General features: G+C 50.0%; 1 protein-coding gene across 1 annotated transcript in view; it reads right to left on the minus strand.

Moving 5' to 3' along the window:
- Positions 1-13,429, minus strand: part of ASPG (asparaginase) — an 86,250-nt gene that overhangs the window by 23,433 nt on the left and 49,388 nt on the right. Inside the window, exons 7-12 of the mRNA XM_075329918.1 lie at positions 7,116-7,228; positions 6,852-7,037; positions 5,466-5,579; positions 2,603-2,722; positions 2,033-2,128; positions 1,625-1,788 (exon numbers count right to left, since the gene is read on the minus strand). Of these exons, the coding sequence (XP_075186033.1) occupies positions 1,625-1,788; positions 2,033-2,128; positions 2,603-2,722; positions 5,466-5,579; positions 6,852-7,037; positions 7,116-7,228 (793 nt within the window). The remainder of the gene's footprint in view (positions 1-1,624; positions 1,789-2,032; positions 2,129-2,602; positions 2,723-5,465; positions 5,580-6,851; positions 7,038-7,115; positions 7,229-13,429) is intronic.

The following is a 13,429-nucleotide window of genomic DNA, read 5'->3' on the forward strand; positions in this document are numbered from 1 at the left end:
GCTCGGTACTTGTAACTAGTGATGAGCGGGCACTACCATGCTCGGGGGCTCGGTACTCGTAACTAGTGATGAGCGGGCACTACCATGCTCAAGTGCTCAGTACTCGTAACAAGTGATGAGCGGGCACTACCATGCTCGGGTGCTGTGTACTCGTAACTAGTGATGAGCGGGCACTACCATGCTCAAGTGCTAAGTACTCGTAACAAGTGATGAGCGGGCACTACCATGCTCGGGTGCTCAGTACTCGTAACAAGTGATGAGCGGGCACTACCATGCTCGGGTGCTGTGTACTCGTAACTAGTGATGAGCGGGCACTACCATGCTCAAGTGCTAAGTACTCGTAACAAGTGATGAGCGGGCACTACCATGCTCGGGTGCTCTGTACTCGTAACTAGTGATGAGCGGGCACTACCATGCTCAAGTGCTAAGTACTCGTAACTAGTGATGAGCGGGCACTACCATGCTCAAGTGCTAAGTACTCGTAACTAGTGATGAGCGGACACTACCATGTCGGGTGCTCTGTACTCGTAACTAGTGATGAGCGGGCACTACCATGCTCGGGTGCTCTGTACTCGTAACTAGTGATGAGCGGGCACTACCATGCTCGGGGGCTCGGTACTCGTAACTAGTGATGAGCGGGCACTACTATGCTCAGGTGCTCAGTACTCGTAACTAGTGATGAGCGGGCACTACCATGTCGGGTGCTCTGTACTCATGCATTTTACACTACACTTTCACACAACCAAACCCATATCCAGCAGCACAGGGCAATGATTGCAGGATTTTGAAGGTGATACCTCAGTCCACAAGATGTGGGCACGTTTTTTTTCTTCATGTGCCAGCTACAAAGTTTGATTGATCTATTGTAAATGTCCTGTGTGATGGAGGAATACCCGTGCCCTGGACACTCTTCTCTTCTAATAGGAGCCTGCACGGTAACGACAGGGGTAGATAAGCTGATGATTGCTACACGAGGCATCCAGTGTGTCGGCAGCGGCTGCATTAGTGAGGAGGTTCCACCTTTAAGCATCTTTTGTCCGTACATGTCTTCATGACAAGCTCACGGAGTAAACTATAAGCAGCTTTCTTTGTTTTGTTTTTTTTTTTGGGGGGGGGGGGGGGGTCAATTATAAAGGCTTTTGTAAGAATAACAGATGTCCAGCGTGTAGCAACGTTGGGTCCAGATAGTAAAATAGCTGGACCAGAATACTGCAAAAATCTCTCAAGGACGAGGTGGCTGCACACAGACAGTACCCCGACCCAAAATACGAGGCCGTGTGCAGTGGTCTTGTACGGTGAATATGAAGGAGTTCACTATTGATAAGATAAGTGAGCGCCTCTCCTCTGGCGGTCCCCTTATTTACTCCAGGGGATGGGGTTGCATATTTCCCAGTTGTCAACCATAGGCTGGATGCTCTGTCACTAAAGCTGGTGACCATCTCACTGACTCAGCAACCTCCTACCGGTGTCTTAGGAGAGGCGCAGGTTGGAGACTACAGACCTACAAGTAGTATTAATGATGCAATAATTAAAGGGGCTCTCTACACATCTGCCTGATGGTTTAAAATATTGTAGATAACGCCATATAGCCACGTGGTTGGGATTTAGAAAATAGGTCAATTACCGAAACTTCACTGCGTCCATCAACGGCGTGTCTCCATAACGGTCCTTGGCGTAAACTGTGGCCCCATTACTGAGCAGATACTGGACCACCTGGTAGTGTCCCTCACAGGAGGCCACATGCAGCGGAGTCCGGCCATCATAGTCCTCACTGCTGAGATTCGCCCCCTGGAGAGAGCGATAAATGCATCGAGCGTGTCAGAGCAACATCTGGAAAGCACAAGCAGAGGTCTCGCTTCTGTACACAATAAGATGAAACCCCTCCGGAAACCTTCCTCCATGGCAGCCATATTGCCAAGCAGGCACCGATATGATAACACCCTTTATCCAATCCATGATGACACACCATGCCGGTGTCAGGCCCCTCTAATAAAATGCAACCCCCCCCCTCCCCCATAGACGTAATTATTACCATGTCCCTTATTGCTTCCAGGGCGTTAATGTCTCCCGTTTTAGCGGCTGCGCAGGCCAGGGCCGGGGTGAGGGCGTCTCTGACCGCCTCCAATTCCTGCAACAGAGAAGTGATCGTTAGCGGCATCCAGGTACAAAGATTTCACAAGGGTCATCCATACAATTCATTAACATTGGGAATAGTTTTTGGGGGGAGTTTAAACATTACGCAATGCTGGTGGGACACAACACCCAGCATGCCCGATAGCCACGACACGCTGGGAGTTGAGTGCTGGGTCCCAGAGGTCTGCTACCTGTAGCCATCCAGCCATTGAGAAACTACAATACCCAGCATGCCCTGACAGACACACGCTGGGGGGATGCAGCTGGAGCCACGGCACCGGAAGAGACCTCACTATGCAAACTACTGCGCAGTAGAAGAATACCGCCCCTGGGTTCGGTCTCTGCTGCGGGGGTCTGCACCCTTATATAGTCCAGACACAGACATTAGTGACCACTGATCATATGAAGAAAGGAAACTTACATAAGTGGAATTATAAAAATGTAACTTGAGTGTCCGACGAGACTGTACCTCCTTGCAGCTCACACCGACAGACTTGGCGACAACCTGAATGAACTTGCTGTCTCTCAGGGAGATCTTGGCTCCGGTGGCACTGACCGTCATCTCACCCCTGAGGTTCTCAAACAGCATCTACAAAAAACATGGTCCAGTCAGCAGTTAATGGCATGCTGGTAACTTAGTGTGGACCGATCACAGAAAAGAAGAGAGCTAGGTTGTCAGTTCAGGGCAGGAAAGCCAATGGACAATGGCTGGCGCAATACATTCTAGAAGTGTGGCCCAGCACCCATAGTGCTGGTAGAATGCTGGTGGAGTGTGCATGGTAAGTTACAAAAAAAAAAATGACAGTTTTTGGACATGTTAGATTAGTATGGGCACAACATATATTTTCAGTAAAAGGACAGGTAAGTTTTATAGGAGGTGTCCACTATGTCAATGTCAAGCAGAAGATTTACGTGACATGAGCTGCAGAACCCCACATGGCTACCCAGCTCTGTAAATTGTTTACATCCATCTGGTGCTGCAAAAAACTGAACAGTATTGGTGGTCGGCCCCATAGAGCAGGTAATTGTGACCGATGCTAAGAATATACTATCAATATCTATGTAGTAGACAACTCCTTTAAGTGTTGTGACTACTTTACTATTTTCTCCTTCCTAGCATTTCTCTTCTCCAGCGGCTGAACAAGGCAAAATAATATCACTCTTTACTTAAAAACAAGCACTTTTGCAATTTATTGCTTCTTTAAATTTGCAGCCTTTCTTCAGATATTAAAGACGTTTTCTGTGTTTACAGCTCGTTGTCTTGGAGACCGACCACCGCTGCTGTCTGGCTTGTAAGCAGTGCACTAAAGCTCTAACAGCGCAGTCCGGCAATCCTGGCAGCTCCACAACAGCTCTTACAAGCTCTATAGGGGATAGCTTGTGAGCACGGTGCGGGTTCTGTAGTCTAGCAAAAGGTGGTCAGTCTCATGGGCAAAAACCGGAAACAAAAAAGTTGCTGTTTCATGCGCAATAAGGTGAGCGGCTTCCTAGTGACTATTGGACTGCAGCGGTCATGCCACATCCAGACGTCTGAGGGAAAAGTAAAGAAAGCAGCCGTTAGCAGCCACCGATTGACTGCAGTGGTCATGCCTCGCCCAGATGTCCGACGGAGGAGTACAGGAAGCAGCAATTAGTGATCACCAATTGCCTACAGTGGTCATGTCTCAGCCAGACGGCTGAGGGAAAAGGAAGCAGCCATTAGTGGCCACCGATTGGGTGAGATATGACCACTTCAGTCAATCGGTGACCTCTAATGGCTGCTTCCTTTACTCTTCCCTTGGCCATCTGCGCAAGGCAAGACCGCTGCAGTCAATTGGTGGCCACTTACGGCTGCATTCTTTACTTTTCCCTCGGACATCTGGGGGAGGCATGGCGTCAGACGTCTGAAGGCAAAAGGAAGCAGCAATTAGCGCCCACGAATTGACTGCAGTAGTCAAGCCTTGCCCAGACGTCTGAGGGAAAAGTAAAAGAAGCAGCCATCAGTGGCCACCGATTGACTGCAGCGGTCATGCCTCGCCAGACAACTGAGGGAAAATTAAAGGAAGCAGCCGTCGATTGACTGCAGCGGTCACACCTCACCCAGTTGTCCAAGGGAAGAGTAACAGGAAGCAGCCATTAGTGGCCAGCCATTGACTGCAGTGGACATGTAACACAAGGAGCGCCAATATCGCTGTAACAGCACCGGTTGTAGAAGAGTAGGAAACGTGGGAGTTTTGCAAAAAAAAAAAAAATAAAATAAAAAAATAAATATATATATTTCTTTACTACTACTACTACAATAAAAAAGGAAGAGAAGCTGAAAAATGGAGAACGTGTCAAGTCCCAAATCTATGTGTTCTCATGCCAAATTAAAGCCCAGGCATTACACAGAGACCGGTGATTTCAACAGGAGCCGTGCAATGCTTCAATACTCCATTGGTGGCGCTGCAGGAGAAGTGAATACTGATGCTGGGTTACAGATCTCATTAAAGGGGTCGTCCATACTCTAGAAAACACAACCCCTTTAATCATTTAGGATCCCAGCAACTTATCCACAGTAAACCTGTGAGGAATAGCCCAAAAAATGACATCTCCCTTTAAAAAAAAAAAAACCCGGACCCCTCATACTCCTCTGGAGGGTCTTGTGTGATATTCTCTGCTCAACTTCCGTCTAAAAATTCATATTTTCAGAAGCAAAATAGCAATATAATGTGAGGAGCGCGGCCGCCATTATATAATAAAGGGAGACGCCAAGTAATGAAAAAAATAATAAAATATGGATGGGCTTTTATTAAGGAGGGCAAGAATTTGAGAAGAATATGTTATTAAAAAAGAAAAGGGGGGGGGGAGGGTTTCTAGTGAGATGTCGTCAGTTAATGCCAGCCACGTAGTCCTCAGTGTACGTGGTGCTGGGGTGCATGAGTCATCACCGCTCCATTAACTTCGGCAGGAGTGGTGCTGAGCGCTGTGCCCATAGACACTGGATGGAGCAGTGGTCACTCATGCAGACTATTGCTCCATTCACAGGGGGGGCGCCAGAGTCCCATTTTCACCCCCACTGAACATAAATAAATGTCCTGCGGAATAAAAACAAAAACATTTCACCCCATTTCACACTAATAGAGGCTGCATCGGCCGCATACGGAGGAGTCGGGAGGTATAATCTGTAGTTAGCCCTATTCCTATTTTGCCCATACACATAAGCATGATTGGTGAGGAGCGATGTGCCAAGAGGAGGACAGCGCCATCTACAGGAGCGTGGCCATGCCAGGTACTGCAGCGCAGCTAGAACAGCCAATAAGAATAAATGGACAGGTGAGATCAGGGAACATACTGTGGGGGGGGAAACATACCTGTTTTTTCTGCTCCAGGGTGAGATGGGTTTTGCCCAAAACATAGGATAGTTTCGCCAGTGCGGCTTCTGGGGTCAAATCACATCCTGGGATCACTCCGACCACGGTAAGCGCCTGCATGAGGAAACAAGCCCAAAAAGCAAAATTTCAATTACAAATAAACTATTTTGGTAGTAAAGAAAACTACAAATCTAGAATCTGGCCACCTGATTCAACTGGATGTAAAGGGTTAATTCATTCTGTTCTGACGGACTTAGCAGGAATGTGCCTGCCAATCTGAGTGGGTAAGGCGGCCTTCCACTGCGCTCCTCTCTCAGTTCAGTGGTCCCGTCTGAGCCCTGGTAAAGTGGGATTCGGATACATGCGCCAACGGGGCCACTGACTATAATGGTGCAGACGGAGTCACACTGTCCTCCATTTTCGGGAGTACAGGGATGGCCAAGACTTCATACACCGGGAACCATCGTTTTCTGTGAAAAGGATCAGGCCGGGTGGAGACAATTATGCCGTCACTCACTGACAGCAAGACCGGATATTCGGAAGCTGCAGAACGTCTCATGCCGGAACGGTCACACTATTTTCGTAGATCCTCCCTTTTGCTGTTTTGGTTGTCCAATTGTGCACCGGTGACAATTACGGGGCGGCCGTGCTGCCCATTGCCGGCCGCCAAGGTCACTGTAATGAAACCACTTATTAAACTACTTAATGCTCGCGCAGAATGGGAAGTATCTGCAGCCAAACTGCAAAGTTCAGCGAGGCGACCTGTGCCCCGTATCATGTCCTATTACACAGGCTGCACCAAACCGCTCCACAAAGTCTCCAATCAATGGAACCCAACTGCCCAGATGCCAGTGTCATGTCCGCAGACGAGCAACGGCTGAGTGGTGGATAAAGCTCAGGAGGGGTGAAGCGTCTGCAGCGTGCCGTCCCAGTGATCGCTCCCTTCAAGCCTGGGGTTAAGTGTCGACTTTTCGTCTTTTAGTAAGGCACCACACCCACCAGCAAAACACAATATGTCAGCAAAGATGGGACGCAGGATATCAGAGCTCTAAGAAAGGGCAACAAAGAAGGGTTTCATCCACTAATTACTGGAATACAACACCACTTCCTGAATGTTGGGGTGCTCTTAAACCCCCCTGATCCTTAGAATTAAAGCGAAGGTTCCTTTATACATTCTTATCCATGACTGGTCTGACATCCGTGCACCTGACCGGAGCCACGGCTACATCCACAAACGTGACGGTACTGCACTCACATCCCTGCTGGACGTTCTAGCGCCACTCACTTCCACGCTCAGATCCTGGCAACAGAGTAACCCTTTAATAACGGCAATACCCCCTATACCCTCTTAATTTCACGCAAACCTAACTGGCCATGTACCCGCACCTTGCCGGTGGCATAAGACACGGTGACGGAGCCCCGTAAGCACTGCGTGCAGTTAATGATCGCCACGCCGCGCTCTGTGGCCGCCTTCAGTTCTTGCAGTAGATCGAGTCGGCAGTCGGGGGCGTTTCCAGAGCCGTAGGTCTCCAGCACGATGGCCTCCATGGGAGGCTGAAGAAAAGCTTTTACCTGCACATTGAATGACACATTAGCCCGTGTAGGAAGACACGTACAGCCGGTCACACACATCCACATATAGACACATACGGTTGCGGCGGTGATCCCGGGGAATATGCGGAGCAGACCCACGTTCCTGTTCATGTCCGTCTGCACGTGGAACTTCTTGGTCGTGTTCGCTCTCCAAACAGTCTCCCAGTTAACTAGAAACGAAAAAAAAGACTGTAAAGTCATAATTCATGGCCAGCTGCACAGGGGAGACACTTCATTTACGGTGTGACGCCTTCTTAAAGGGGGCTGCCCAAGACTTGGCTAAAATCCGAATCTAGCACCCCATCAGCGGCCGGCTGTTACCAAATCCTGCAACCCCAGGAGCTCACTGCACATCACCATATATTATAGTGGCTGTTCTGGGGTACTGCAACTCAGCTCCTGTTCACTTTAATAGGAGCTGCAACATCTGAGAACAGCCACTTCATGGCGTACAGAGGTGATATTCTGGTGCCATACTCTCCCAAGTGCAAATACCTCAGGATATGTCACCGAAGAATGGAAGTGCCCTTTAAGTAACTACCAGGCAATGAAATGTGAACACTGCTTTCAATAAGTGGAGACTGGACTGGGTGACGTTACAGGCCGAAGCGTGAGGCTGCACTACTGAGGGATTGGGACTCCTATCCGGTGTACCCTGTGCGGATTCAGTCTAGCGATATAGTCGTTAGTTCATTGACCACACAACAAAAAAGTACATGTAGCCATCAGTCTCGGTCTTTGGGCCCCCGACCTCCGGCACCTCTATAGGTGACATGTGGGACTTCAGCTGGTTTCACATCACAGGACGCATTGTGTTGAACGTTGTGCTGCTGAGGGAAGGTTGTAGGATGTCTGTCCCATTGTAATGAACGCCTATGCCATCTCCTGGGTGCACGAAGCCCTATAATCGCAGTCGGGTCTGCAGAACGCTTCACTATTATTCTACTCATTGTCCTTGGAAAAAAAAAAAAAAAAAAAAGAGAGAGACAAAGCTGAATCGCTCGAGTAGAGGCGAATACCATGAAAGGTTGACTATGACGATCACGGCCTTTTTGTTACCTGCAGCTGCTTATATACTGACGGCGAGTATATGGAGGAGGCTATACATAGCACACAGAGCGGCGGCCATATCGTACAGGTAATCGCTGAAGTCCGGTCACTGCAGTGAGACACCGTGCCGGCGTATAACAGATACGGACTATGGCTGGCTTCACACCGACATGCTTCCCAGTCTGACCACAGACCGGCCGCGGCGCTCCAGACCCAAACTGGTCAGACTCAGAATGCCTATACAGTTGTGGTGCTCAGCTCGGGAGACCCGCGGCCGCTCTGTACACGGTTGTCCGTCAGGTCCGTGAAATATGGAGGTGAGAATCCAGCCCAAGACTTAAAGGGGTGGCCCAGCTTCTAAAAAAATTCCCAATTCAGGTTGTCCCACAAGCCGCACTACTCCTGTCCGCAGGTTGTGGGCTTCATTGCTGCTCAAGAAGCAGAGTTGCCATACCGGATGCAAACGGAGGACAGATGAGGCGGCCATGATTCTCCAATGCTGTATAAACCCTTTCATTTGACCCTTAGTTGTAAAGTTGTATTATGGGTCATGGTATTCTAGTACAGGGTCCTGACAGAACTTACTCAAGGGGGATAAGACGCCTCCGACGGCAGACTAAAGGGTCGGACATGTATGTTATAAGGAGTTTGGTAGCAGCCTACTACTTTCTCCTTACCGAGAACACATGGACGCTCAGCATAGCTAAGTGTGCATGTATGGATTGAGGGGTGTGCAAATGACCCCATTACTGCCCCATGTAAGTTCTGAGCTGTATGGGGCTGTATCCTATATAGAGGCGGATTTTATATGCAGAGGGGAAATATAAAAAGTCACCTTTCTCAGGAGCAGAGAATGTCTCCACCATAAGAAGGTGCCATGTAGCAGAGCTCAGCGTCACACAATGCACACCTGGCTCTGCTACGTCTGTCTTCTGAAGGTAACCTGATATGGCGGTGTATTAGTTACACCCTCCATCCTCCCCGTAAAATGGGACCATTATACACAGCAGAATTACCACTGCCCACATAGACGATCAACACATCAAACCGTCCCACGCTTGTGACTCCGGATACATCAGGCACTTTGATGGATAAAGTGCATCTATTAGAGCAGTTTACGAGCACAGCGTTCTGCGTCCCCATGTTTTATCACCAGTCCCTGTGCAGTTTGTATCAGGGGGTCGCTGTCTTGGAGACTCCTCTGAATCCTGCAGGCACGGACGCCCTTCTCAGCCAGAGACATCTCCATAGGAAAGTCTTGTCTCAGCAGCAAGAGAGGAATCCTTAAAATAACAACTCCCTAAGGAGTGGCGCATCCACTCAGTGATGAAATCAAACTAGACCGGTGGCTTTTAATGACGGCTCGGCTCAGGCCACGCAGAAAATCAGGCCAATCCAACCCAGGACTGAGGGCGAGAGGGTGCGACTTGGGTACGAGTGCCACAGCAAATACGCATCTTATTTGGGAACCTTCCCACGTGGCGAAAGTGTAGAAATTTTTCACTTTACAGTGCATGGGGTTTTAGGATAAACTTATTGTGACAAATATCCGCAGTGTAGACTGACCAGATCTGCAGAAAGCCAATTTTTGCTCCAGATGTAGGTGCAAATTTCCACCCTACGCAGCGCACCATCATAGAGGGACCGGCCGGCGCAGACAATCTCTGTGGGATCACAGTCTTAAGACTAATTCCTTCCTTTTTTATGACTAAGCAACTTCATTTAAAAGGATTGGAATCCATCAGAAAAACATGGCCACCCCATGCCACTCGGGCTCCTGCAGAACTTCTCTGTAAACCTCGTGATTATTAACTGTTCTGTGATGAACACTGATAATGGCCAGATGTGTGATTAGCTCGTACAATGGGATTTGGAAATTCTTTTGGCGTTTGCACGTTGTGGGTCCGAGGCACAGAACAAGCATTTCCACTTCTGACTAAATTGTTTTCACATTTTTAAGCTCCGGCGAGAAAAACTCCTCTGTAGTATTTCATCATGGAGATTTTTGTGAAATACGCGCTCCCATACATGGTTTAGTTTGATTTAAGGAAACCCCTCCCTATCTGCCATATAAAATAGTTAACAGGAGCCGCCAGAAGCAGAGGCTAACAATCACAGCCGCGACTGGAGGTACAAGAGGCCTGCCGGCCCCAGCACCCGTTTCAGCTGGATGTGCATCCGAGGGCGTGCATCCAGCTGAAATACATTGTAGCACAGAGACCCTTCGGGATCCTGCACTGCGATGTGCCGGACGCCTATTAATGCTTTGAATATTCACAGCTCCCCAAGCCCATAATCCAGGGTATGGGAAGCAAAGAATATGCCGGCACCCAGCAGCTGACTGTGCTGTAAGTGGGCACGCCGTGCATGACAGTGACATTGCAGCATGCCATTATTGGAGGAGGACACCGGGGCAGCCGGGAGAAGGGGAGTATAACCATATATTTTGATTACTGTGTGCGGCGCCCGGGGATATAATATGTACCAGGCTGGGGACAAGTATACCAGAATGGGGCAATTATGGGGACATGTATAGCAGGCTGTGGACATTATGCTGACATCTATACCAGGATGGGGGGCCATGATGGAGACGAAGGGAATTTTGTTTACTTACCGTAAATTCCTTTTCTTCTAGCTCCAATTGGGAGACCCAGACAATTGGGTGTATAGGCTATGCCTCCGGAGGCCGCACAAAGTATTACACTTAAAAGTGTTAAGCCCCTCCCCTTCTGCCTATACACCCCCCGTGCTCCCACGGGCTCCTCAGTTTTGGTGCAAAAGCAAGAAGGAGGAAAAAGAATTATAAACTGGTTTAAAGTAACTTCAATCCGAAGGAATATCGGAGAACTGAAACCATTCAACATGAACAACATGTGTACACAAAAAAACAGGGGCGGGCGCTGGGTCTCCCAATTGGAGCTAGAAGAAAAGGAATTTACGGTAAGTAAACAAAATTCCCTTCTTCTTTGTCGCTCCATTGGGAGACCCAGACAATTGGGACGTCCAAAAGCAGTCCCTAGGTGGGTAAAATAATACCTCGTAAGAGAGCCGTAAAACGGCCTCTTCCTACAGGTGGGCAACCGCCGCCTGAAGGACTCGTCTACCTAGGCTGGCATCCGCCGAAGCATAGGTATGCACCTGATAGTGTTTCGTGAAAGTGTGCAGGCTCGACCAGGTAGCCGCCTGACACACCTGCTGAGCCGTAGCCTGGTGCCTCAAAGCCCAGGACGCGCCCACGGCTCTGGTAGAATGGGCCTTCAGCCCTGAGGGAACCGGAAGCCCAGCCGAACGGTAGGCTTCGAGAATTGGCTCCTTGATCCACCGAGCCAAGGTTGATTTGGAAGCCTGTGACCCTTTACGCTGGCCAGCGACAAGGACAAAGAGTGCATCCGAGCGGCGCAGGGGCGCCGTACGAGAAATGTAGAGTCTGAGTGCTCTCACCAGATCTAACAAGTGCAAATCCTTTTCACATTGGTGAACTGGATGAGGACAAAAAGAAGGTAAGGAGATATCCTGATTGAGATGAAAGGGGGATACCACCTTAGGGAGAAATTCCGGAACCGGACGCAGAACCACCTTGTCCTGGTGAAACACCAGGAAAGGGGCTTTGCATGACAGCGCTGCTAGCTCAGACACTCTCCGAAGTGAAGTGACTGCTACTAGAAAAACCACTTTCTGCGAAAGGCGTGAGAGAGAAATATCTCTCATTGGCTCGAATGGTGGTTTCTGAAGAACCATCAGCACCCTGTTCAGATCCCAGGGTTCTAACGGCCGCTTGTAAGGAGGAACGATGTGATAAACCCCCTGCAGGAACGTGCGTACCTGTGGAAGTCTGGCTAGGCGCTTCTGGAAAAACACAGAGAGCGCTGAGACTTGTCCCTTAAGGGAGCCGAGCGACAAACCCTTTTCCAGTCCAGATTGAAGGAAGGACAGAAAAGTGGGCAAGGCAAAAGGCCAGGGAGAAAAACCCTGAGCAGAGCACCACGACAGGAAAATTTTCCACGTCCTGTGGTAGATCTTGGCGGACGTTGGTTTCCTAGCCTGTCTCATAGTGGCAATGACGTCTTGAGATAACCCTGAAGACGCTAGGATCCAGGACTCAATGGCCACACAGTCAGGTTGAGGGCCGCAGAATTCAGATGGAAAAACGGCCCTTGAGACAGCAAGTCTGGTCGGTCTGGTAGTGCCCACGGTTGGCCGACCGTGAGATGCCACAGATCCGGGTACCACGACCGCCTCGGCCAGTCTGGAGCGACGAGGATGACGCGGCGGCAGTCGGCCCTGATCTTGCGTAACACTCTGGACAACAGTGCCAGAGGAGGAAACACATAAGGGAGCTGAAACTGCGACCAATCCTGAACTAAGGCGTCTGCCGCCAGAGCTCTGGGATCTTGAGACCGTGCCATGAACGTCGGTACCTTGTTGTTGTGCCGGGACGTCATGAGGTCAACGTCCGGCACCACCCAGCGGCAACAGATCTCCTGAAACACGTCCGGGTGAAGGGACCATTCCCCTGCGTCCATGCCCTGGCGACTGAGATAATCTGCTTCCCAGTTTTCCACGCCTGGAATGTGAACTGCAGAGATGGTGGAGGCCGTGGCTTCCACCCACATCAAAATCCGCCGAACTTCCTGGAAGGCTTGCCGACTGCGTGTGCCGCCTTGGTGGTTGATGTATGCCACCGCTGTGGAATTGTCCGACTGAAGTCTGATCTGCTTGCCTTCCAGCCACTGCTGGAACGCTTTCAGGGCAAGATACACTGCCCATATTTCCAGAACATTGATCTGAAGCGAGGACTCTTGCTGGGTCCACGTACCCTGAGCCCTGTGGTGGAGAAAAACCGCTCCCCACCCTGACAGACTCGCGTCCGTCGTGACCACCTCCCAGGATGGGGGTAGGAAGGATTTCCCCTTCGATAATGAAGTGGGAAGAAGCCACCACCGAAGGGAAGCTTTGGTCGCCTGAGAGAGGGAGACGTTCCTGTCGAGGGACGTCGGCTTCCTGTCCCATTTGCGTATGTCCCATTGAAGAGGACGCAGGTGAAACTGCGCGAAAGGAACTGCCTCCATTGCTGCCACCATCTTCCCCAGGAAGTGCATGAGGCGCCTCAAGGGGTGTGACTGGCCTTGAAGGAGAGATTGTACCCCTGTCTGTAGTGACCGCTGCTTGATCAGCGGAAGCTTCACTATCGCTGAGAGGGTATGAAACTCCATGCCAAGGTATGTGAGCGATTGGGCCGGTGTCAGATTTGACTTTGGAAAATTGATGATCCACCCGAAACTCTGGAGAGTCTCCAGGGTAGCGTCGAGGCTGTGTTGGCA

The sequence above is a fragment of the Anomaloglossus baeobatrachus genome, chromosome 12, assembly GCF_048569485.1.
Source record: "Anomaloglossus baeobatrachus isolate aAnoBae1 chromosome 12, aAnoBae1.hap1, whole genome shotgun sequence".
In the NCBI taxonomy this organism is placed as follows: Eukaryota; Metazoa; Chordata; class Amphibia; order Anura; family Aromobatidae; genus Anomaloglossus; species Anomaloglossus baeobatrachus.